Source organism: Leucoraja erinacea, unplaced genomic scaffold (genome assembly GCF_028641065.1).
Source record: "Leucoraja erinacea ecotype New England unplaced genomic scaffold, Leri_hhj_1 Leri_259S, whole genome shotgun sequence".
NCBI lineage: Eukaryota > Metazoa > Chordata > Chondrichthyes > Rajiformes > Rajidae > Leucoraja > Leucoraja erinaceus.
The window spans coordinates 132,501-157,500 of record NW_026576160.1 but is presented as its reverse complement, the minus strand read 5'-3'; the positions used below and the strand labels follow the sequence as shown (position 1 = coordinate 157,500).

The 25,000-nt window shown below is 46.7% G+C and overlaps 1 protein-coding gene across 1 annotated transcript in view; it reads left to right on the top strand.

The window, feature by feature from the left end:
* Positions 1 to 4,752, top strand: part of LOC129693320 (extracellular matrix protein 1-like) — a 10,574-nt gene extending 5,822 nt beyond the window's left edge. The window contains exons 2-3 of the mRNA XM_055630166.1: positions 10 to 335; positions 4,106 to 4,752. Coding sequence (XP_055486141.1) covers positions 10 to 335; positions 4,106 to 4,324 — 545 coding nt within the window. The 3' untranslated portion in view covers positions 4,325 to 4,752. The remainder of the gene's footprint in view (positions 1 to 9; positions 336 to 4,105) is intronic.
* The last annotated feature ends 20,248 nt before the right edge of the window (positions 4,753 to 25,000 follow it).

Genomic DNA, 25,000 nt, shown 5'->3' with positions numbered 1-25,000 from the left:
CTGAACTAGATGCGGTGGCCAGAGGGACGTGGGTGGCCTGGGCTGGGTCGCTGACGGAGGGGGAGCAGGAGGAGAGGGCAACAGCCCGGGCCGCTGTCGGCAGGAGCGGAGCGCCCGCCATCCCGTTCCCGTGGGCACCGCCGATGCCCGGCAACATGGGCGACATCTGCCGCTACGTGGGGCAGCGGAGGATCGAGCCGCCCGGCGCGCAGACCGACATCGGCTTCAGTCAACGGTGGCGACAGGCCCAGGCCCTGCACAGGATGGAGGCCTCGTTCGGCAAGTGTTGCCGTGGCGACCACATATGGACAGGCCTGGCCTGCGCCATGGATGGGGTGAGGCCCAGATACTTGGGGGGGGGGGGAGGGAGGGGAGGGGTAGGGGTAGGGGTGGGGGTAGGAGGGGTGGGGAGGGGTGGGGAGTGGAGGGGAGGGGGGGGGAGGGGAGGGGAGGGGAGGGGGAGGGGGGAGGGGTGGGGAGTGGAGGGGAGGGGAGTGGAGGGGAGGGGAGGGGAGGGGGGGGGAGGGAGGTGGGGGGAGGGGGAGAGGTGGGGAGTAGAGGGGATTGATGTCCGGGAAGAACTCTCAGGTTGGGACCCTTCTCCAGACTGATGGGCTGAAGATGTTAGCTGTTTGCTGGGTGAGAACGAGAAGCTGGTGAGATTTGGGGTGGGTGGGGAGGGGAGTGGAGGGTGTAGAGGGGAGGGGAGGGGTGGTAGAGGGGAGGGGAGGGGAGGGGTGTAGTAGGGGGAGGGGAGGGGGGTGTAGAGGGGAGGGGAGGGGAGGGGAGGGGAGGGGGAGGAGGGGTGTAGAGGGGTGGGGGGGGAGGGGAGGGGAGGGGAGTGGAGGGGGGGAGAGTGGAGGGGAGGGGTGGGGAGGGGTGTAGAGGGGTAGAGGGGGGGGTTGGTTTGTAGAGGGGGGTGGGAGGGGTCTGTAGGGGTGGGGAGAGGGGTGTATGTAGGAGGGGTGGGGTGGGGTGTTGTAGAGGGGTGGGGAGGGGAGGGGTAGGGGAGGGGTGGGGTGGGGAGGGGAGGGGAGGGGAGGGGTGGGGAGGGGTGGGGTGGGGAAAGTGGAGGGGTGGGGTGGGGTGGGGGGGGGAGGGGTGGGGAGGGGTGGAGGGGTGGGGTGGAGAGGGGTGGGGGTGGGGAGTGAGTGTGGGTGGTGGGAGGGGTGGTGGGGAGGGGGGAGGGGGTGGGGAGGGGGTGGGGAGGGGTGAGGTGGGGGGGAGAGGGGTGGGGTGTGGTAGAGGTGTGGGGTGGGGGAGGGGAGAGGAGAGGAGGGGGGGAGGGGGAGGGGAGGGGGGGGGGGTTAGAGGGGTGGGGTGGGGATTGATGTCCGGGAAGAACTCTCAGGCTTGGGAGACTTTTGGGGTCAGTTTCTTTCAAAGTTTAAGATGGACAGAGTGCTGGAGTAACTCTGTGGGTCAGGCAGCTTCTGTGGAGAGAAGGAATGGGCGACGTTTCGGGTTGAGACCCTTCTCCAGACTGATGGGCTGAAGATGTTAGCGGTTTGCTGGGTGAGAACGAGAAGCTGGTGTGATTTGGGGGGGTGGGGGCTGGAGAGAGAGAGACAGAGAGAGATAGAGAGGGTATGTAGGGGTTATGATGTTAGAGAAAATCAATATTACACTGTTGCGAGACACTAAACGCTGGAGTAACTCAGCGGGTCGGGCCAGCATCTCTGGAGAAAAAGGAATAGGGGACGTTTCGGGTCGAGATCACCCTTCTTCAGACTGAGAGTCGGGAGGGGGGGGGGGAGGGGGGTGAGAGAGATAGGGGGGGACGGTGACGGTGGGGGAGCAGATGGAGAACAAGGGAGTAAAGGCGAGTGACTGTGCAGAAAGGAAAACAGGGCGGTTGTTAGTCAGGCCGCGAAGACTGTGGAGTATGTGGTCAGGACGATCATTCAACTCCCGGTGGTGAACACAAGAAGACGAGTGAGGAGAACAAACCCAGTGGATGCCCCGAGGATGGCATGGGGACGAACGATTGGATGAGAATAGACATGACCCCAACCCCACGTTATCCCCCCCCCCCCTAGTCAAACGGCCCATCCCCTCCCCCCTTTACCCCACTCCGCTGAGGACGACCCCTTACAAAGAGACCCTTCCCTACCCAACCAGACTTCGCACTCCATGCGCACCAAGCTTCCCCCCCCGTGCAGCTCACCCACATAACCATCCCCCCACTCAAAGTGCCCCCTCCATCCTTTGCTTCCACTTCTTTTTCCCTGACCCTCCCCGTAGTTACTCCCTCCCTTGGACCACCCTGCCACACTCCATTTCTGCCATTCCCCCTCCTAATTGACCCCTCCACTTCCCCCTTGCCCAGTGCCTTGCCCATTTTTATTATCCACCCCCCTTCCCTCCCAAGACCTCCACCCTTTACCCGACCCCCCCCCTACCCCCTTTACACTCACTCCCCCCCCCTCCCCTGCCCCCCCCCTTTACCCCCTCCCCCCAACCCCTCTGCCCCCTTTACTCCCTCCCCTCCTCCTCCACCCTTTCCCCTGCCCACCCTCTCCCCCCCTCCCCCAGTGACACCCAATCTTTCACTTGTCACTTTAAGTTCATGTATTTTGTGTTTTTTTAATGACTATTGGCAGATTAATGTCCTTCCTGGTGTAAATTAAAGTTCTATCGTAGAGTCACAGAGTGATACAGTGACACAGGCCCTTCGGCCCAACTAGCCCACCCTAGCCAACATGCCTCATCTACACTAGTCATAGAGTGATACAGTGTGGAAACAGGCCCTTCGACCCAACTTGCCCACACCGGCCAACATGCCCCATCTACACTAGTCCCACCTGCCCGCATTTGGTCCATATCCCACCAAACCTGTCCTGTCCTAACCATGTACCTGTCTAACTGTTTCTTAAACGTTGGGACAGTCCCGGCCTCAACTACCTCCTCCGGCAGCTCGTTCCATACACCCACCACCCTCGAAATGTGTGGAAAAGTTGCCCCTCAGATTCCTATTAAATCTTTTCCCCTTCACCTTGAACCCGTGTCCTCTGGTCCTCGATTCCCCGACTCTGGGCAAGAGACTCTGTGCGTCTGTCTACCCGATCTATTCCTCTTGTGATTTTGTACACTGTTGTATCGTCTGGTCAGCTGTGGATACTGTTACTATACGATATGATACAACTTAATACACCTCGGGAGGGAGATAGTTCTGTCGACAGTCACTGCACGCCACAAGTTACACGAGAACTTGAAATCAAAAGAGAAAGACAAGCGACTGTTGTCTGCCTTCACCGGATCGAACAAACAAACGAACGTACGCGGGCTTAGCCCCTGCGCAGAGGATTCTAAAACTGTGCAGTTTTGGTCCCCTAATTCGAGGAAGGACATTCTTGCTATTGAGGGAGCCCAGCGTAGGTTCACCAGGTTAATTCCCGGGATCTCATTGAAACATATGAGATCGTTAAGGGTTTATTTGGACCCGCTAGAGGCAGGGAACATGTTCCCGATGATGGGGGAGTCCAGAACCAGGGGCCACACACACACACACACACACACACACACACACACACACACACAGTTTAAGAATAAGGGGTCGGCTATTTAGAACGGAGACGAGGAAACACCTTTTCACCCAGAGAGTTGTGAGTCTGTGGAATTCTCTGCCTCAGAGGGCGGTGGAGGCCGGTTCTCTGGAGAGAATTCTTTCAAGAGAGAGCTAGATAGGGCTCTTAAAGATAGCGGAGTCAGGGGATATGGGGTGAAGGCAGGAATGGGGTACTGATTGGGGATGATCAGCCATGATCACATTGAATGTGGCCGAATGCTGGTTCGAAGGGCTGAATGGCCTACTCCTGCACCTATTGTCTATTGAATGGAGGTGCTGGTTTGAAGGGCCGAATGGCCTACTCCTGAACCTATTGTCTATTGAATGGTGGTGCTGGCTCGAAGGGCCGAATGGCCTACTCCTGCACCTATTGTATATTGTCTATTGAGTCTCCCCCCCCCCAGTCTCCCCACGCCGGGTCCTCCATCGTCTTCCCCTCCCCCCCTCACACTCACCGTGCGTTGATCAGGGGATCGACCCCCCACAGCCGCCGTCTTGTGTGGTATGAGCTCCGTGAACTGACGACATCTCTTTCAGTGGATCTGGTCCCTGCAGCAATACTGCCAGAAGGAGATTGACGGCAAGAATTCCATACACAAGTGCTGTAAGATGCAGTGGAAGAGAAGATACGACTGTTTCATCCGAGAGTCACATGGTCGAGGCTACGCCCTCCAACTCACCTCTACAGCCACCGCCTTCCCGGACCACGACTCATCCCCCGACCAGACCATCCAGCTTCTACACAAGTTATTCTGAGTTGCATTTGTTTCCCCTGAAATTCAATCCAAATTGAATTGAATATGAATTGAGTTTGAGATTAATTTCATTTGAATTGAATTGGATTCCTTGAATTGAATTTGGGTGGAATGGGATTGGATTGGATTTGAATTGAATTGAAATAAATTTGAATTGAATTGGATTCTTTGAATTGAATTTGGGTGGAAATGGGATTGGATTGGATTTAAATTGAATTGAAATACATTTGAATTGAATTGGATTATTTGAATTGAATTTGGGTGGAATGGGATTGGATTGGATTTGAATTGAAGTGAATTTGAATTGAATTTGTATTTGAAATCAATTGAATTGGGTGTCTTGAATTGAATTCCTTTCTATGAATTGGATAACTTGTTGAACCACCTTACGTTCAGACTAATGTATATACATAATAAAAGTAGTTTGACAAAGCAGCTAGCCGTTGTTCCTGTATCTCTTCTTACTGTTGCTGTATCGGTCCAAAACGTCACCTATCCACGTTCTCCACAGATGCTGCCTGACCCACTGAGTTACTCCAGCACTCTGTGAAACGTCACCTATCCATGTTTTCCACAGATGCTGCCTGACCGGCTGAGTTACTCCAGCACTCTGTGAAACGTCACCTATCCATGTTCTCCACAGATGCTGCCTGACCCGCTGAGTTACTCCAGCACTCTGAAACATCACCTATCCATGTTCTCCACAGATGCTGCCTGACCCGCTGAGGTACTCCAGCACTCTGTGAAACGTCACCTATCCATGTTTTCCACAGATGCTGCCTGATTTAGCTCTTAGTGCTAATTTTGCCCTTCGAGCCAGCACCGCCATTCAATATATGCACTGCTGATCACCAACAATCAGTACCCTGTTCCTGCTTTCTCCCCATATCCCTTGATTCCGTTAGCCCGAAGAGCTTAATCTAACTCTCTCTTGAAAACATCCAGTGAATCGGCCTCCACTGCCTTCTGTGGCAGAGAATTCCACAGATTCACAACTCTCTGGGTGAAAAGGTTTTTCCACATCTCAGTCCTAAATGGCCGACTCCTTATTCTTAAACTGTGTGTGTGTGTGTGGCCCCTGGTTCTGGACTCCCCCAACATGGGGAATATTTTTCCTGCATTTAGCCTGTCCAATCCCTTAAGAATTGTATCTGTTTGTATAAGATCCCCTCTCATCCTTTTAAATTCCAGTGAATACAAGCCCAGTCGACCCATTCTTTCATCACATGTCGGTCCCGGGATCCCAGGAATTAACCTGATGAACTATAAGGAGGAACTGCAGATGCTGGTTTAAATCGAAGGGAGACACAAAATGCTGGAGTAACTCAGCGGGTCAGGCAGCATCTGTGGAGAACATGGATAGGTGACGTTTCACAGAGATGCTGCCTGTCTACACTGAGTTACTCCAGCATATTTAAGAATAAGGGGGTAAGCCATTTAGAACGGAGACGAGGAAACACTTTTTCACGCAGTGAGTTGTGAGTCTGTGGAATTCTCTGCCTCAGAGGGCGGTGGAGGCCGGTTCTCTGGAGAGAATTCTTTCAAGAGAGAGCTAGATAGGGCTCTTAAAGATAGCGAGAGAGAGTCAGGGGATATGGAGAGAAGGCAGGAACGGGGTACTGATTGGGGATGATCAGCCATGATCACATTGAATGGCGGTGCTGGCTCGAAGGGCCGAATGGCGTCTATTCCTGCACCTATTGTCTATTGATGGAGTCGATGGAAGGGAGGTTGGTGTGTGTGGGTGTGTGTGTGTGTGTGATGGTCTGGGCTGCTGGCCTTGCCGATTATTAAATATGTAAGAATATTTCTTTATTCTGTATTATTGTGTTGTTTTGAATTTTTTTTTTTGCATTTTAGTAAACAGTTGATTTAAATTATTTTTGGTTATTAACAACAAAGGGGAAAAAAATGGTTCAGATTGATTGAAAATAGTGTTTAGATATCGGGCGGACTGTCCAAGCCTGAGGGGGCAGAATGAGTGAGTCTCTCCCCTCCCCTCTGTCCCCACTCCCCTCAAAGGCACAGTGTGCGGCTGTGTTCGAGACAGTGTTTCTTGTTTGCTGTTTTTCTTCACTATGGGACATGGTAGGTACCGGGAAAGTTCTGGGGGGCCTTGTGTCACCAACTGGAGGACAAGACCCCCCCACCCTACACACACACACAAAGACGTGCGGGATTTTGTACGTTAATCGCAAAATGTGTGAGGATTGGAAACATAGAAACATAGAAACATAGAAATTAGGTGCAGGAGTAGAGGCCATTCAGCCCTTCGAGCCTGCACCGCCATTCAATATGATCATGGCTGATCATCCAACTCAGTATCCCGTACCTGCCTTCTCTCCATACCCCCTGATCCCCTTAGCCACATCTAACTCCCTCTTAAATATAGCCAATGAACTGGCCTCAACTACCCTCTGTGGCAGAGAGTTCCAGAGATTCACCACTCTCTGTGTGAAAAAAGTTCTTCTCATCTCGGTTTTAAAGGATTTCCCCCTTATCCTTAAGCTGCGACCCCTTGTCCTGGACTTCCCCAACATCGGGAACAATCTTCCTGAAAAGAGAGTGAAGTTTCTCGGCTCTCTCTTCAGATTCAGATTCAGAAAACTGTCGTAACAGAAAATCTTCTTTGACGTGGCTCAACATACAGACAGGACAATGTACTGAGAAGCAGTCATACAGCACAGATTTCTGCGAGCACACACAGTGTGTATCGATCTTAAAAGCAAATATAAAAATTAAAAACTGTAAAAATAGACAAGATAAAAGTTGTGGATACGTGCAAAGTGACAATGCGAATGGTAAAGCGAATGGTATGTTAGCTTTCATAGCAAGAGGATTTGAGTATAGGAGCAGGGAGGTTCTACTGCAGTTGTACAGGGTCTTGGTGAGACCACACCTGGAGTATTGCGTGCAGTTTTGGTCTCTAAATCTGAGGAAGGACATTATTGCCATAGAGGGAGTGCAGAGAAGGTTCACCAGACTGATTCCTGGGATGTCAGGACTGTCTTATGAAGAAAGACTGGATAGACTTGGTTTATACTCTCTAGAATTTAGGAGATTGAGAGGGGATCTTATAGAAACTTACAAAATTCTTAAGGGGTTGGACAGGCTAGATGCAGGAAGATTGTTCCCGATGTTAGGGAAGTCCAGGACAAGGGGTCACAGTTTAAGGATCAGGGGGAAATCCTTTAAAACCGAGATGAGGAGAACTTTTTTCACACAGAGAGTGGTGAATCTCTGGAACTCTCTGCCACAGAGGGTAGTAGAGGCCACAGTTCATTGGCTATATTTAAGAGGGAGTTAGATGTGGCCCTTTGTGGCCAAGGGGATCAGAGGGTATGGAGAGAAGGCAGGTACGGAATACTGAGTTGGATGATCAGCCATGATCATATTGAATGGCGGTGCAGGCTCGAAGGGCCGAATGGCCTCTACTCCTGCACCTAATTTCTATGTTTCTATATGTAATGCATCAGGGTTAATTTGTCCATTGTTCATTTTCTATTTAAGCTGTTTATGGCGATGGGTATGAATGAGTTTTTGTGGATGTTTTTCTTGGATAGGGGGACTTTATATCGGTGGCCTGATGGCAGAAGTTGGAAAGACTTGTGCAGGGGATGGGTGGAAATCCTGTGCAATGAGATTGGCTTTCCTTTTAACTGCCTGGGTGTGGAGTACTGATAATTGATTTTGAGTTTTGCCAGTTATTTTGCTTGCCTGATCGATGATCCGGGAAAGCTTTGATTTGTCTATGACAAAGGTGAGGGTGAACCAGGATGTGATGTTAAAGGTGAGTACAGATTCTATAAGCGATTTATAGACAGCTGTTAGCGTCTCCTCTTCCTGAGGAGACTGAAGAAGGTCCATCTGTCTCCTCAGATCCTGGTGAACTTCTACCGCTGCACCATCGAGAGCATCCTTACCAACTGCATCACAGTATGGTATGGCAACTGCTCTGTCTCCGACCGGAAGGCATTGCAGAGGGTGGTGAAAATTGCCCAACGCATCACCGGTTCCTCGCTCCCCTCCATTGAGTCTGTCCAAAGCAAGCGCTGTCTGCGGAGGGCGCTCAGCATCGCCAAGGACCGCTCTCACCCCAACCATGGACTGTTTACCCTCCTACCATCCGGGAGGCGCTACAGGTCTCTCCGTTGCCGAACCAGCAGGTCGAGGAACAGCTTCTTCCCGCGGCTGTCACTCTACTCAACAACGTACCTCGGTGACTGCCAATCACCCCCCCCCCCCCCCCCCCGGACACTTATTATTATTTATTCAAATCATTTGCTATGTCGCTCTTCCAGGGAGATGCTAAATGCATTTCGTTGTCTCTGTACTGTACACTGACAATGACAATTAAAATTGAATCTGAATCTGAATCTAAAATGTCCCGTCTGACATCAAAGCTCCTGAGTTTCCTCAGCAGGAACAGGCGTTGCTGTGCCTTCTTGTACACAGAGTCTGTGTGCTGGGAGAAGGACAGGCGAAAGTATCCAGAGAACCAGATCCACAGACTCACAAGTCTCTGTGAGAAAAAGTGTGTCCTCGTCTCCGTTCAATTCTGGTAGACAAAAATGCTGGAGAAACTCAGCGGGCGAGGCAGCATTTTTGTTAAAGGTAACTTTTCGTTTAGTTCAGAGGCACTGCGCGGAAACAGGCCCTTCGGCCCAACCTGTCCCCACCCCATCTACACCAGTCCCACCTGCCCGCCTTTGGCCCATACCCCTCTGAACCTGTGCTATCCATGGACAGAAAAACATAGAAAATAGGCGCAGGAGGAGGCCATTCGGCCCTTCGAGACAGCACCGCCAATTCATTGATTGCATGTAGACAAAAATGCTGGAGAAACTCAGCGGGTGAGGCAGCATCTACGGAGCGAAGGAATAGGTGACGTTTCGGGTCGAGACCCGAAACGTCACCTATTCCTTCGCTCCATAGATGCTGCCTCACCCGCTGAGTTTCCAGAAGGGTCTCGACCTGAAACGTCGCCTATTCCTTCGCTCCACAGATGCTGCCTCACCCGCTGAGTGTCTCCAGCATTTTTGTCTACCTTCGATTTTTCCAGCATCTGCAGTTCTTTCTTAAACATTTCTTAGAACTAGCGTTAAGTTTCAGTTTGTTGTCCTGTGTACCAAGATACAGTGAAATGCTTTTCGTTGTGTGTTATCCAGTCAGCGTGAAGACGATACGATGATTACAATCGAGCCGTCTACAGTGAAAACACAGATCCATAAAAAACAGGTGCAGGAGGAGGCCATTCGGCCCTTCCAGCCAGCACCTCCATACATTATTATCACGGCTGATCGTCCACAATCAGTTCCCCATTCCTGATTTCTTCCCATATCCCTCGATTCCATTAGCCCCAAGAGCTAAATCTAACTCTCTCTTGAAAACATCCAGAGAATTGGCCTCCACTGCCCTCTGTGGCAGAGAATCCCACAGATTCACAACTCTCTGGGTAAAAACATTTTTCCTCATCTCAGTCCTAAATGGCCGACCCCTTATTCTTAAACTGTGTGTGTGGCCTCTGGTTCTGGACTCCCACAACATGGGGAACATGTTTCCTGCCTCTAGCGTGTCCGAACCCTTAATAATCTTATATGTTTCAATAAGATCCCCTCTAATCCTTCTAAATTCCAGTATATACAAGCCCAGTTACTCCATTCTTCCAACACATGACAGTCCTGCCATTCCATGGAATTGACAGTTCAATAGACAATAGGCGCAGGAGTAGAGGCCATTCGGCCCCTCGAGCCAGCACCGCCATTCAATGTGATCATGGCTGATCATCCCCAATCAGAACCCCGTTCCTGCCTTCTCCCCATATCCCCTGACTCCGCTATCTTGAAGAGCCCTATGTAGCTCTCTCTTGAAAGCATCCAGAGAACCGGCCTCTGAGGCAGAGAATTCCACAGACTCACAACTCTCTGTGAGAAAAAAGTGTTTCCTCGTCTCCATTCTACATGGCTGACCCCTTATTCTTAAACTGGTGTGTGTGTGTGTGTGTGTGTGTGTGTGGTGTGACCCCTGTGTGTCTGTATATATATATGTGTGTGTGTGTATATATATATATATGTGTGTGTGTGTATATATATATGTGTGTGTGTGTATATATATATGTGTGTGTATATGTGTGTGTGTGTGTGTGTGTGTGTATATATATATGTGTGTGTATATATGTGTGTGTGTGTGTGTGTGTGTGTGTGTGTGTGTGTGTGTGTGTGTGTGTGTGTGTGTGTGTGTGTGTGTGTGTGTGTGTGTGTGTGTGTGTGTGTGTCTGTCTGTATCCTTCTAATACTCCAGAGTGTACAAGCCCAGTTACTCCGTTCTTTCAAACTCCAGAGTGTGACAGCCCAGACAGTCCACCCTTCTCCACGACAGACATTAACACTTCAATTTCCTTCATTCGGACAGCTGTGGGAAGGAGTGAGTTTGTCTTTCCCCGGGAGTTTCCGGATGGCAATGACATTCACTACATCTGCCTGAACTTGGGGAAGCGCAAGAACGAACCTCCAAATCTGTACACGTTAGGCAGCGCCGTCCTCCATCGCCAAGTCAAGGCCATAAAGGAGATGGAGGCCTCCTTCCGCGAGTGTTGTGTTAACTACACCGGGAGGGAACAGCTGACCTGTGCTTCGGAAAAGGTGAGACTCCGGGATCTCCCCTCGTTCTCTCTCAGTGGGAGGTGGGGGTGGGGGGGGGTGTGTGGGGGGGGGGGGGGAGAGGGAGGCGGGTAGGGTGGGCAACCACAGACCCTTCAGGCAGTTCCCAACACAGCTGGGAGTAAATAGAACACAGACCCTGGATCAGTTCCCAACAGGCAGCATGGGAGTAGATGGATAGGTGACACACAGAGTGCTGGAGTAACTCAGCGGGTCAGGCAGCATCTGTGGAGAACATGGATAGGTGACATTTCACAGAGTGCTGGAGTAACTCAGCGGGTCAGGCAGCATCTGTGGAGAACATGGATAGGTGACGTTTCACAGAGTGCTGGAGTAACTCAGCGGGTCAGGCAGCATCTATGGAGCTAAGGAAATAGGCAACGTTTCGGGCCGAAACCCGTAAGGGTTTCGGCCCGAAACGTTGCCTATTTCCAGAAGGATTTCGGCCCGAAACGTTGCCTATTTCCTTAGCTCCATAGATGCTGCTGCACCATAACTGAGTGGGTCAGGCAGCATCTGTGGAGAACATGGATAGGTGACGTTTCACAGAGTGCCGGAGTAACTCAGAGGGTCAGGCAGCATCTGTATGAGACTGAAGAAGGGTTTCGGCCCGAAACGTTGCCCATTTCCTTCGCTCCATAGATGCTGCTGCACCCGCTGAGTTTCTCCAGCAATTTTGTGTACCTTCGATCTTCCAGCATCTGCAGTTCCTTCTTGGACACATCTGTGTGGAGAACATGGATAGGTGACGTTTTGCTTCTTCAGACTGCTTGTGGTGGGGAGGGGGGGGGGGGGGGGGGAAGAGGAAGGGGGGGGGGGGGGGGGGGGGGGGGGGGAGGGGAGGGGGGGGGGGGGGGGGGGGGAGAATACTTTTACCAAAACATAACAATCAAATTCTTAGAAACAAGGAAATGCAGATGCAACTTCACAAAGAAAAGACACAGAGTGCCGGAGTAACTCAGCGGGTCAGGCAGCATCGGTGGAGAACATGGATAGGTGACGTTTCACAGAGTGCTGGAGTAACTCAGCGGGTCAGGCAGCATCTGTGGAGAACATGGATAGGTGACGTTTCACAGAGTGCTGGAGTAACTCAGAGGGTCAGGCAGCATCTGTGGAGAACATGGATAGGTGACGTTTCACAGAGTGCTGGAGTAACTCAGAGGGTGCGGCAGCATCTGTGGAGCTAAGGAAATAGGTAACGTTTCGGGCCGAAACCCGGAAGGGTTTCGGCCCGAAACGTTGCCTATTTCCAGAAGGGTTTCGGCCCGAAACGTTGCCTATTTCCAGAAGGGTTTCGGCCCGAAACGTTGCCTATTTCCAGAAGGGTTTCGGCCCGAAACGTTGCCTATTTCCTTAGCTCCATAGATGCTGCTGCACCATAACTCAGTGGGTCAGGCAGCATCTGTGGAGAACATGGATAGGTGGGAGTAAGCTGCGAGCTGCCAGAGGAGGTAGCTGAGGCAGGTGGGGTTGGCCTGGATGGGCACTTGGGTTAGTATGGAGGGGTTTGGGTCTGAAGGGCCTGGTTCTGTGCTGTGTATTCCCAATGTCCCTTGCAGTGGAAGATGTCTCTGGACAAGTACTGTTTGAAGGCGCAGGCCCCCAGATCCTCGACTCATACGTGCTGTCTGGAGCCGGGCACGCCCAGAATCAACTGCCTCGCCGTCTCGGCGCCCGAACGGAGCTACGAGCTGTGAACCCCAGCACCCGAAGGTGCCCTCACCCCGGACACCGACTTCCCTCCCGGCTAACCCATCCGGCTACCACTACAGTCGATTCCATTTGCAATTGCGTTGATTCATTTTCTGTGAATTGTATCCCAATTTCATTTTAATTGAATTTGAAATGGGTTCGAATTGAACTGAATTTCAATTGAATTTGAATTGAATGAGATATTAATTGAATTTGAAAGGAATTTGAATTGTATTTGAATTGAATTGGATCCCTTGAATTGAATTAGATTTGAATTGAATTTGAACTGAATTTAAATTGTATTTGAATTGAGTCCCTCAAATTGAATTAGATTTGAACTGAATTTTTTTTTTTTTTAATATTTTATTTTATTAGAAGTAAGTACAGTCATATGGCACCAAAGTGCCTAATATATATTTTCATAATACATTTTATGTACAACTTTTTTTTTTTTTGTTACATTGAAAAAAGATGAGAATAAGAAAAAGAAGTTAGATAGTAAAGGATAGAAAGATGTGAAATATATAGTGTGTGAAGAAAGAGAACGAGTAAATGAAGAAAGTTGAGAGCATGGAGTATTGCGTACTGTTTTGGTCTCCAAATCTGAGGAAGGACATTATTGCCATAGAGGGAGTGCAGAGAAGGTTCGCCAGACTTTATTCCTGGGATGTCCAACCCTGTCTTCCAGACCTGGAAAGACTTGGTTTAGACTCTCTAGATTTAGGACAGAGTTGAGAGGGGATCTTTATAGAAACTTACAAAATTCTTAAGGGGTTGGACAGGCTAGATGCAGGAAGATTGTTCCCGATGTTGGGGAGTCCAGGACAAGGGGTCACAGCTTAAGGATAAGGGGGAAATCCTTTAAAACCGAGATGAGGAGAACTTTTTTCACACAGAGAGTGGTGAATCTCTGGAACTCTCTGCCACAGAGGGTAGTTGAGGCCAGTTCAGTGGCTATATTTAAGAGGGAGTTAGATGTGGCCCTTGTGGCCAAGGGGATCAGAGGGTATGGAGAGAAGGCAGGTATGGGATACTGGGTTGGATGATCAGCCATGATCATATTGAATGGCGGTGCAGGCTCGAAGGGCCGAATGGCCTACTCCTGCAATAATTTCTATGTTTCTATGTTTCTATGAGAGAGAAAATAGTGAAAAGAAAAGAAAATAAAAAAGAAAAGGAGATCATTATTCATAATCTTTACCAACCCTCGTCCAGTCCTGAAACAGTTATTTTTTACAATTGTGTTGCACCATATGATTCCAAAAAAATGACGAATGGAGACCAACTCGTTATGAATTGGTCTGATTTATCCATTAGGAGGAATCGCATTTCCTCAAGATGAGCGGTGTCCAACATACTTGCAATCCACATTTTAAGCATTGGCATTGATGTACCCTTCCAAAATTTAAGTATTAATTTTTTTGCGATTATTAAACCATAGTTAAGGAATAGATTTTGAGATGTGTTCAATTTATTCCCATCGTCCATTACACCAAATATAATCATTTCAGTATTAGGTTCCATTCTTGTCTTGAATAATTTTGTAAATATTTCAAAAATATCATTCCAAAATCTATAAAGTTTTATGCAGGAAATTATGAATTTAAATTGCATTTGAATTGAGTCCCTCAAATTGAATTAGATTTTGATTGAATTGGAATGGAATTTTAATTGAATTCGATCCCTTGAATTAAATTAGATTTGAATTGAATTTGAACTGAATTTAAATTGTATTTGAATTGAGTCCCTCAAATTAAATTAGATTTTAATTGAATTTGAACGGAATTTTAATTGAATTCGATCCCTTGAATTAAATTTGAACTGAATTTGAATTGTATTCGAATTGAATTGGATCCCTTGAATTTAATTTGGAATTGATCAAATCAATCAATCAATTAATTCATTAATCAATTAACTAATTAATTCATTCATTCCATTACATTTTAAATGGATCTGAATTGAACTGAACCTGACTTGAATCCCTTGAATTGAATTTGAATTCAATGGAATTAGATTGGGATTGAATTGAATTTAATTTGGATTTGAAATCAATCCCTTGAATTTAATTCCTTCCAGTGATTTGGATCATTTGTTGAATCACCTTACCTTAAGATTAATGTTTAATGCTAATAAAAAATACTTTAGTGAAACAACAAGTTCCTTACGATATTTGCAGGGACGTTTCTTGGAAGAAGTAGGATTCAGTCACCTATCCATGTTGCCTGGCCTGCTGAGTTACTCCAGCGCTTTGTGTCTTTCCTTGCCGACCCAGCATCTGCCGTTCCTTGTATCTACAGTTGAGATTTTACTGAGAGATACCTGGATTAGTATCAGTCATAAGTCATAATTCTACATTGCTTGGATATTGTTTGTGGTGTACCACAGGGGTCAGTGCTGGGCCCAAAATTATTTATCATGTACATAAACGATATTTGTAATGTGTCCAATGCCTTGAGGCTGGTTTTGTTTGCAGATGACACAAATATTTTTTGTTCTGGGGAGAATTTAAAACAGCTATTGGATAACATAATAAAACAAATGGGTAAATTGAAAATATGGTTTGATAGGAATAACATTTCATTAAATTTGAGTAAAACTAAAATAATGTTATTTGGTAATTGCAGAATAAATAAACTAGTAAGTATAAAACTAAATGGGGTGGAAGTTGAACGAGTGCATGAAAATAAATTTCTTGGGGATATAATTGATGATAAAATAAGCTGGAAATCACATAATAAACATGTAAAATTAAAATTGTCAAAAAGTATCTCCGTATTATACAAAGCCAAGCAGGCTCTGGATTACAAATCACTCCGCATTCTTTATTGTTCATTAATCTTACTAATTAAATTATTGTGCAGAAGTCTGGGGCAATAACTATAAAAATTCGATACACTCATTAACCATGTTGCAAAAAAGAGCAATTCGTATTATACATAATGCCAAGTATCTGGGTCATTCAAATCCATTATTTTTAAGAGTCAAAATTATTAAAATGGGAAGATGTGGTTACATTGTAAACAGCTCAGATAATGTCTAGGGCAGTGGTTCCCAACGTGGGGAGTACACCCCACAGGGGGGCAATTTGATTTTTAAGGGGGGCAATTGACTGAGGAGGTCTGGGTCCAAATTTTCGATTTTTATTTTTTTAGATTTTCCATTTGTAGTTTATGTTTCAGATGTTATTTTGAGTAAATAATTTTTTTGGGGTAAAATAGGTCTTTATTGTGTAATTATTACATAATCACCGCGCCATCGCTCTTCATGCACGCCGCACGAAACGCACGAGGTCACGGGAGAACCTTATTTAGAAATGCGATTCAAAGAGCTTTTGCTAAGTTACCCTTATAATATCTATTTCCTCCGTTTTCTCTCATAGAAACATAGAAATTAGGTGCAGGAGTAGAGGCCATTCGGCCCTTCGAGCCTGCACCGCCATTCAATATGATATAATAACCATATAACAATTACAGCACGGAAACAGGCCATCTCGACCCTTCTAGTCCATGCCGAACACATAATCTCCCCTAGTCCCATATACCTGCGCTCAGGCCATAACCCTCCATTCCCTTCCCATCCATATAACTATCCAATTTATTTTTAAATGATAAAAACGAACCTGCCTCCACCACCTTCACTGGAAGCTCATTCCACACAGCTACCACTCTCTGAGTAAAGAAGTTCCCCCTCATGTTACCCCTAAACTTCAGTCCCTTAATTCTCATGTCATGTCCCCTTGTTTGAATCTTCCCTACTCTCAGTGGGAAAAGCTTTTCCACGTCAACTTTGTCTATCCCTCTCATCATTTTAAAAACCTCTATCAAGTCCCCCCTTAACCTTTAGCGCTCCAAAGAATAAAGCCCTAACTTGTTCAACCTTTCTCTGTAACATCATGGCTGATCATCCAACTCAGTATCCCGTACCTGCCTTCTCTCCATACCCCCTGAACCCCTTAGCCACAAGGGCCACATCTAACTCCCTCTTAAATATAGCCAATGAACTGTGTGGCCTCAACTACCTTCTGTGGCAGAGAGTTCCAGAGATTCACCACTGTCTGTGTGAAAAAAGTTCTTCTCATCTCGGTTTTAAAGGATTTCCCCCTTATCCTTAAGACAAGGGAAAGCAAGGGGGGGCATTGGGATTTTAGAGGTGATTAGGTGGGGCATGGCCACAAAAAGGTTGGGAACCACTGGTCTAGGGCCAAAAATAAAAATTTACCTGGAAACATTCGAAAATTATTTAACGAGCGTGTGGGGGGGTTACAATTTAAGAGGAATATTTAATTTTAAGAAACAAAGAGTCCGTATGACTAGAAAAACCTTTTGTATTTCGGTTTGTGGAGTAGGAGTGTGGAACAAATTGAACGAGGAATTAAAGCAATGTACAAACATGAATCATTTTAAAATGATATATAAAAAAATAATTTTCAAGGGGTACCGGGATGGAGGGGATGGTTGACAAGTGGGGGTTAATGTTTGTCTATTGCTTTACAATTGTTTACTTACGTTTGGTTGCATCATATATGAAGTTTGTATGTGTATAATAGTTGTATGTATATATATATATGTCTGTAGGTATTATGGAAATTGCCTGGGGTATTATTATTATTATTATTATTAATTAATTGATTTTTAAATATGGTAGAAGTTTGTTGTCAACAAAATAGAGAGAGTACAGAGGAGATTTACTAGAATGTTGCCTGGGTTTCAGCAGCTAAGTTACAGAGAAAGGTTGAACAAGTTAGGGCTTTATCTTTTGGAGCGCAGAAGGTTAAGGGGGGACTTGATAGAGGTTTTTAAAAATGATGAGAGGGATAGACAGAGTTGACGTGGGAAAGCTTTTCCCACTGAGAGTAGGGAAGATTCAAACAAGGGGACATGACTTGAGAATTAAGGGACTGAAGTTTAGGGGGAACTTCTTTACTCAGAGAGTGGTGGCTGTGTGGAATGAGCTTCCAGTGAAGGTGGTGGAGGCAGGTTCGTTTTTATCATTTAAAAATAAATTGGATAGTTATATGGACGGGAAGGGAATGGAAGGTTATGGTCTGAGCGCAGGTAGATGGGACTAGGGGAGAATATGTGTTCGGCAATTGCGTTGATTCATTTTCTGTGAATTGCATCCCAATTTGAAATGGGTTCGAATTGAACTGAATTTCAATTGCATTTGAATTGAATGAGATATTAATTGAATTTGAAAGGAATTTGAATTGTATTTGAATTGAATTAGATTTGAATTGAATTAGATTTGAATTGAATTTGAATTGTATTTGAATTGAATTGGATCCCTTGAATTGAATTAGATTTGAATTGAATTTGAACTGAATTTAAATTGTATTTGAATTGAGTCCCTCAAATTGAATTAGATTTTAATTGAATTTGAACGGAATTTTAATTGAATTCGATCCCTTGAATTAAATTAGATTTGAATTAAATTTGAACCAAATTTGAATTGTATTCGAATTGAATAAAAATAAATTGGATAGTTATATGGACGGGAGGGAATGGAAGGTTACGGTCTGAGCGCAGGTATATGGGACTAGGGGAGAATATGTGTTTGGCACGGACTAGAAGGGTCGAGATGGCCTGTTTCCGTGCTGTAATTGTTATATGGTTGGGGAAAAGGGGTGAGATTTAATAAGTTATTCTTCTTCTCACTCCTTTTCGAGCTTGTACAGACACAGAGTTGGACATTGGAAATTTGCTTTTTGTTCTTTTCATTGCTTGTAAATATTGATTGTAATGTTCAATTGTTTGATAATTTCGATTTTGTTACTATTAATGTCTTTACTTGTTCGGAATAAATAAAATAAAAATAAAAATCAGCAATTAGAGGGAGAGGTAGGACAAACTCTGGAACGCCAGGGACTGAGGGGAGAAGGATGAGAAGGATAGAGGTGGTAGACCATCAGAACACTTTCTTCCTGGATGAAAAAAAATCAAAGACCAGAGGGCATAGCTGTACTAAACATAGACATAGAAAACAGGTGCAGGAGTAGGCCATTCGGCCCTTTGAGCCAGCACCGCCATTCAATATTTTAGTTTAGAGATACAGCACGGAAACAGGCCCTCCGTGCCGACCTGCGCTCCCCGCACGCTAACACTATCCTACACACACTAGGGGACAATTTTACATTTACACCAAAGCCAATTAACCTACAAACCCGCACGTCTTTGGAGTGTGGGAGGAAACCAGAGATCTCGGAGAAAACCCACCCGAACGGAGCTACGAGCTGTGAACCCCAGCACCCGAAGGTGCCCTCGCCCCGGACACCGACTTCCCTCCCGGCCAGCCCATCCGGCTACCACTACAGTCGATTCCATTTGCAATTGCGTTGATTCATTTCCTGTGAATTGCATCCCAATTTCATTTTAATTGAATTTGAAATGGGTTCGAATTGAACTGAATTTCAATTACATTTGAATTGAATGAGATATTAATTGAATTTGAAAGGAATTTGAATTGTATTTGAATTGAATTGGATCCCTTGAATTGAATTAGATTTGAATTGAATTTGAACTGAATTTAAATTGTATTTGAATTGAGTCCCTCAAATTGAATTAGATTTTAATTGAATTTGAATGGAATTTTAATTGAATTCGATCCCTTGAATTAAATTAGATTTGAATTGAATTTGAACTGAATTTAAATTGTATTTGAATTGAGTCCCTCAAATTGAATTAGATTTTAATTGAATTTGAACGGAATTTTAATTGAATTCGATCCCTTAAATTAAATTTGATTTTAATTAAATTTGAACCAAATTTGAATTGTATTCGAATTGAATAAAAATAAATTGGATAGTTATATGGACGGGAAGGGAATGGAAGGTTATGGTCTGAGCGCAGGTAGATGGGACTAGGGGAGAATATGTGTTTGGCACGGACTAGAAGGGTCGAGATGGCCTGTTTCTGTGCTGTAATTGTTATATGGTTATATGGGGGGAAAAAGGGTGAGATTTAATAAGTTATTCTTCTTCTCACTCCTTTTCGAGCTTGTACAGACACAGAGTTGGACATTGGAAATTTGCTTTTTGTTCTTTTCATTGCTTGTAAATATTGATTGTAATGTCCAATTGTTCGATAATTTCGATTTTGTTACTATTAATGTCTTTACTTGTTCGGAATAAATAAAATAAAAATAAAAATCAGCAATTAGAGGGAGAGGTAGGACAAACTCTGGAACCCCAGGGACTGAGGGGAGAAGGGTGAGATGGATAGAGGTGGTAGACCATCAGAACACTTTCTTCCTGGATGAACCAAAAATCAAAGACCAGCGGGGCATAGCTCCTACTAAACATAGACAATAGAAAACAGGTGCAGGAGTAGGCCATTCGGCCCTTTGAGCCAGCACGCCAATCAATATTTTCAGTTTAGAGATACAGCACGGAAACAGGCCCTCCGTGCCGACCCCCTGATCCCTCCCCGCCCACGCTAACACTATATAGCCAATGACTGTGTGGCAACTACCTATGTGGCAGAGAATTTACAGATTCACCGCAAAGCCAATAACCTAAAAACCACACTTCTTTGGAGTGTGGGAGAATGACGAGGCAGTCCGTAGGTTTTCAAAACCCACGCAGGTCTCTCAGGAGAATGTGCAAACTGAAGTCCAGACAGCGCTTGGCACAGTGGGTGGTTTAAACCTAGGTGGCCAGATGCTGTAAGGCCACGCTGCACACTTGACCGCGCCAGAGCCAAGCCCAGACGGTGGCACGGTGTCTCCAGAGAAACAACAGGATAAATGGTGCAGCGAGTAGTTGGCCATTCGGTCCCTTCGACTCTGTGGGACTGCCATTCAATATGATCATGGCTGAGGATCCAACTCAGTATCCCATCCGAGACTCTTCTGAACATTTACCTCCCCACCACTTAGCCACAAGGGACAGGCAGCCGTCCATAGTGCCACATGGCAGGCCCCATCCATGGAGCAGACCGGCAACAAAAGTTTACCCGCTCCTCCCGTTAGTCTCAAGTTGGTCGCTGTTTGTCAGTGACCTCCCCATTGTCCCAGACTAGCGGCCATTTGTAGTGTACCAAAAACAACACCTGAAAATTGACCACCATTGTCCCAGACTGGCGGCCATTTGCAGTGATACCCCTCCAAGGCACACTGGCACAGTGAATAGACTTAAACTAGACGTGGCAGTGCTGTACAGGGCACGCTGCACACTGACCGAAACAGAGTCCAAGAATCAGACGGTGGCAGTGTGTCTGACCAGATAACAAGCAACAGGATAAATGGTTTGCGAATGTTGCCCGTACGTGTCTATATGTCCACTCTGTGGGACTGGCAGCTCAAGTTTAGTGAAGGAGCTGAGGAATAATTTAATCTTTAGCCGAGACTCTTCTGAACATTTACCTCCCCACACACTCCCCCTGGGACAGGCAGCCGTCCATAGTGCCACATGGCAGGCCCCGTTCATGGAGCAGGCCGGCAACAAAAGTTTACCCGCTCCTCCCGTTAGTCTCAAGTTGGTCGCTGTTTGTCAGTGACCTCAATTGACCACCATTGTCCCAGACTGGCGGCCATTTGCAGTGTACCTCAATTGACCACCATTGTCCCAGACTGGCGGCCATTTGTAGTGTACCTCAATTGACCACCATTGTCCCAGACTGGCGGCCATTTGTAGTGTACCTCAATTGACCACCATTGTCCCAGACTGGCGGCCATTTGCAGTGTACCTCAATTGACCACCATTGTCCCAGGCTGGCGGCCATTTGTAGTGTACCTCAATTGACCACCATTGTCCCAGGCTGGCGGCCATTTGTAGTGTACCTCAATTGACCACCATTGTCCCAGACTGGCGGCCATTTGTAGTGTACCTCAATTGACCACCATTGTCCCAGACTGGCGGCCATTTGCAGTGTACCTCAATTGACCACCATTGTCCCAGACTGGCGGCCATTTGCAGTGTACCTCAATTGACCACCATTGTCCCAGACTGGCGGCCATTTGTAGTGTACCTCAATTGATCACCATTGTCCCAGACTGTCGGCCATTTGCAGTGTACCTCAATTGACCACCATTGTCCCAGACTGGCGGCCATTTGTAGTGTACCTCAATTGACCACCATTGTCCCAGACCAGCGGCCATTTGCAGTGTACATCACTCGATGACATTAACCCAAACTCGCAAATCCCATCTGGGGGCTGCAAATTGTAAATCAGGGGAAGAGTAGCCACAAATATATCTGGGCCTTAAGGTTGTCCCGACTGGCTTCTATTTTATAGCTGTCAGCCAGAAGACTGGAAGCAACTGATAAGACACATGCTGGTAGACACAAATGCTGGCGAAACTCAGCGGGTGAGGCAGCATCTATGGAGCGAAGGAATAGGTGACGTTTCGGATAGAGACCCTTCTATGGAGCGAAGGAATAGGCGACGTTTCGGGTAGAGACCCTTCTATGGAGCGAAGGAATAGGCGACGTTTCGGGTCATAGAAACATATAAAATAGGTGCAGGAGTAGGCCATTTGGCCCTTCGAGCCTGCACCATTCGCCATTCAATATGATCATGGCTGATCATCCAACTCAGTATCCCATACCTGCCTTCTCTCCATACCCCCTGATCCCTTTAGCCACAAGGGCCACATCTAACTCCCTCTTAAATATAGCCAATGAACTGTGTGGCCTCAACTACCTTCTGTGGCAGAGAACTCCACAGATTCACCACTGAACACTTTTTTCCTCATCTCGGTCCTAAAAGATCTCCCCCTTATCCTTAAACTGTGACCCTTGGGGTCTCGACCCGAAACGTCACCTATTTCCTTCCCTCCAGAGATGCTGCCTCCCCCGCTGAGTTCCTCCAGCATTTTTGTCTCCCTTCGATTTTCCCAGCATCTGCAGTTCCTTCTTAAACAGACACATGCTGAATACCGGTACAAATTAATTAATCCCCAGATAACACAAGAATCTTACTTCCACATCGGTTTTGTTTTTTTAATCGCCAATCTTTCCGGAAAGGATGAATCAAATGCTGACCTTTGGCTGAACCACCTTTTAAAATATTTCTGAAAGTCTGCCATACAGATATTAAAAAATAAAAAAATCTATAAAGAGTCTGACCAAGGGGTTATTTGGAAATCGCAAAGAGTTATCAGGCAATTAATATGAGGGTAATTCTAGCATTAAAGCCGTGCATATCTAAACAAGTTATCATTATATAGTCATCTATAAATTGTTACCTGATTTGCTCTGTGCTATAGTTTCAGGGTTTGTCCCCGAATGAGGAATTCTATTGTTCATTTTTCGGGAAAAACAATCCCGACATTTGAGAAACAGTTAGACGGGTTCATGGATAGGACAGGTTTGGAGGGATATGGGGCGGTGGAGCGGGAATAGAAACATAGAAAATAGGTGCAGGAGGAGGCCATTCGGCCCTTTGACCCAGCAGCGCCATTCATGGCTGATCGTCCCCAATCAATAACCCGTGCCTGCCTTCTCCCCATATCCCTTGATTCCACTGGCCCCTAGAGCTCTATCTAACTCTCTCTTAAATCCATCCAGTGACTTGGCCTCCACCGCCCTCTGTGGCAGTGAAGTCCACAAACTCACAACTCTCTGGGTGAAAATTGTTTTTTTTTCTCACCTCAGTCTTAAATGGCCTCCCCTTTATTCTAAGACTGTGGGTGGCCCCTGGTTCTGGACTCGCCCGACATTGGGAACATTTTCCCTGCATCCAGCAGGTGGGACTGGTGTAGATGGGGCATGTTGGCTAGGGTGGGCAGGTTGGGCCGAAAGGCCTGCTTCCACGCTGTGATGTGTAATTCACTCTTGATCTTTGTCCATGTAACCCAATGCCTGTCTCAGCAAATACCCCAATGGTACAGAACAAATTGCTGTTATGGCAATAGACAATAGGTGCAGGAGTAGGCCATTCGGCCCTTCGAGCCAGCACCGCCATTCAATGTGATCATGGCTGATCATCCCCAATCAGTACCCCGTTCCTGCCTTCTCCCCATATCCCCTGACTCCGCTATCTTTAAGAGCTCTCTCTTGAAAGCATCCAGAGAACCGCCCTCTGAGGCAGAGAATTCCACAGACTCACCACTCTCTGTGAGAAAAAGTGTTTCCCTGTCTCCGTTCTAAATGGCTTACTCCTTATTCTTAAACTGTGTGTGTGTGTGGCCCCTGGTTCTGGACTCCCCCAACATCGGGAACATGATTCCTGCCTCTAGCGTGTCCAAACCCTTAACAATCTTATATGTTTCAATGAGATGCCCACTCATCCTTCTAAAACTCCAGAGTGTACAAGCCCAGCCGCTCCATTCTCTCAGCATATGACAGTCCCGCCATCCCGGGAATTAACCTGGTGAACCTACGCTGCACTCCCTCAATAGCAAGAATGTCCTTCCCCAAATTAGGAGACCAAAACTGCACACAACACTCCAGGTATGGTCTCACTAGGGCCCTGTACAACTGCAGAAGGAGCTCTGATATTTGATTACTCTTGTTATGAAGGTCAACATGCCATTCACTTTCTTCACTGCCTGCTGTACCTGCATGCCTTACTTTCCTAGACTGATGAACAAGGGCCCCCAGATCCCTTTTCCCAACTTGACGCCATTTAGATAGTAATCTGCCTTCCTGTTTTTGATACCAAAAGCATATAACCTCACATTTATCCGCATTAAACTTCATCTGCCATGCATCTGCCCACTCCCCCAACCTGTCCAAGACACCCTGCATTCTCAAAGCATCCTCCTCACAGTTCACACTGCCACTGTTGCTCCATCTACTCCGCCAACCCTTATGTGACCAGGATACTAGATTCATTTTCAACTCCTCCACATCCTAATGAGCCGTCCCCACCATTCCCACTTGTCCTGAGTTCCACGTCACTCCAATGTTTACATACAGCTCGGAACAAGGCCCTTTGGCCCATCCAGTCCATCACCCATTCCACTTTCTCATCCACGCCCTACAGAGGGCCAATTAACCTACAAACCCACACGCCTTTGGATGTAGAAACTTAGAAGACAGGTGCAGGAGTCGGCCATTCTGCCCTTCGAGCCAGCACCGCCATTCAATATCATCATGGCTGATCGTCCAGAATCAGTTTCAGTTCGGGACCCTTCTGCGGTGTCTAAATGCCTCTTATACACCACTAGTTTAGTTTAGTTTAAGAGATACAGGGTGGAAACCGGCCTTTCGGCCCTCCGAGTCCACACCGACAAGTGATGCTGCCTGACCCGCTGAGTTACTCCAGCACTCTGTGAAACGTCACCTATCCATGTTCTCCACAGATGCTGCCTGACCCCTGACCCGCTGAGTTACTCCAGCACTCTGTGAAACGTCACCTATCCATGTTCTCCACACAGATGCTGCC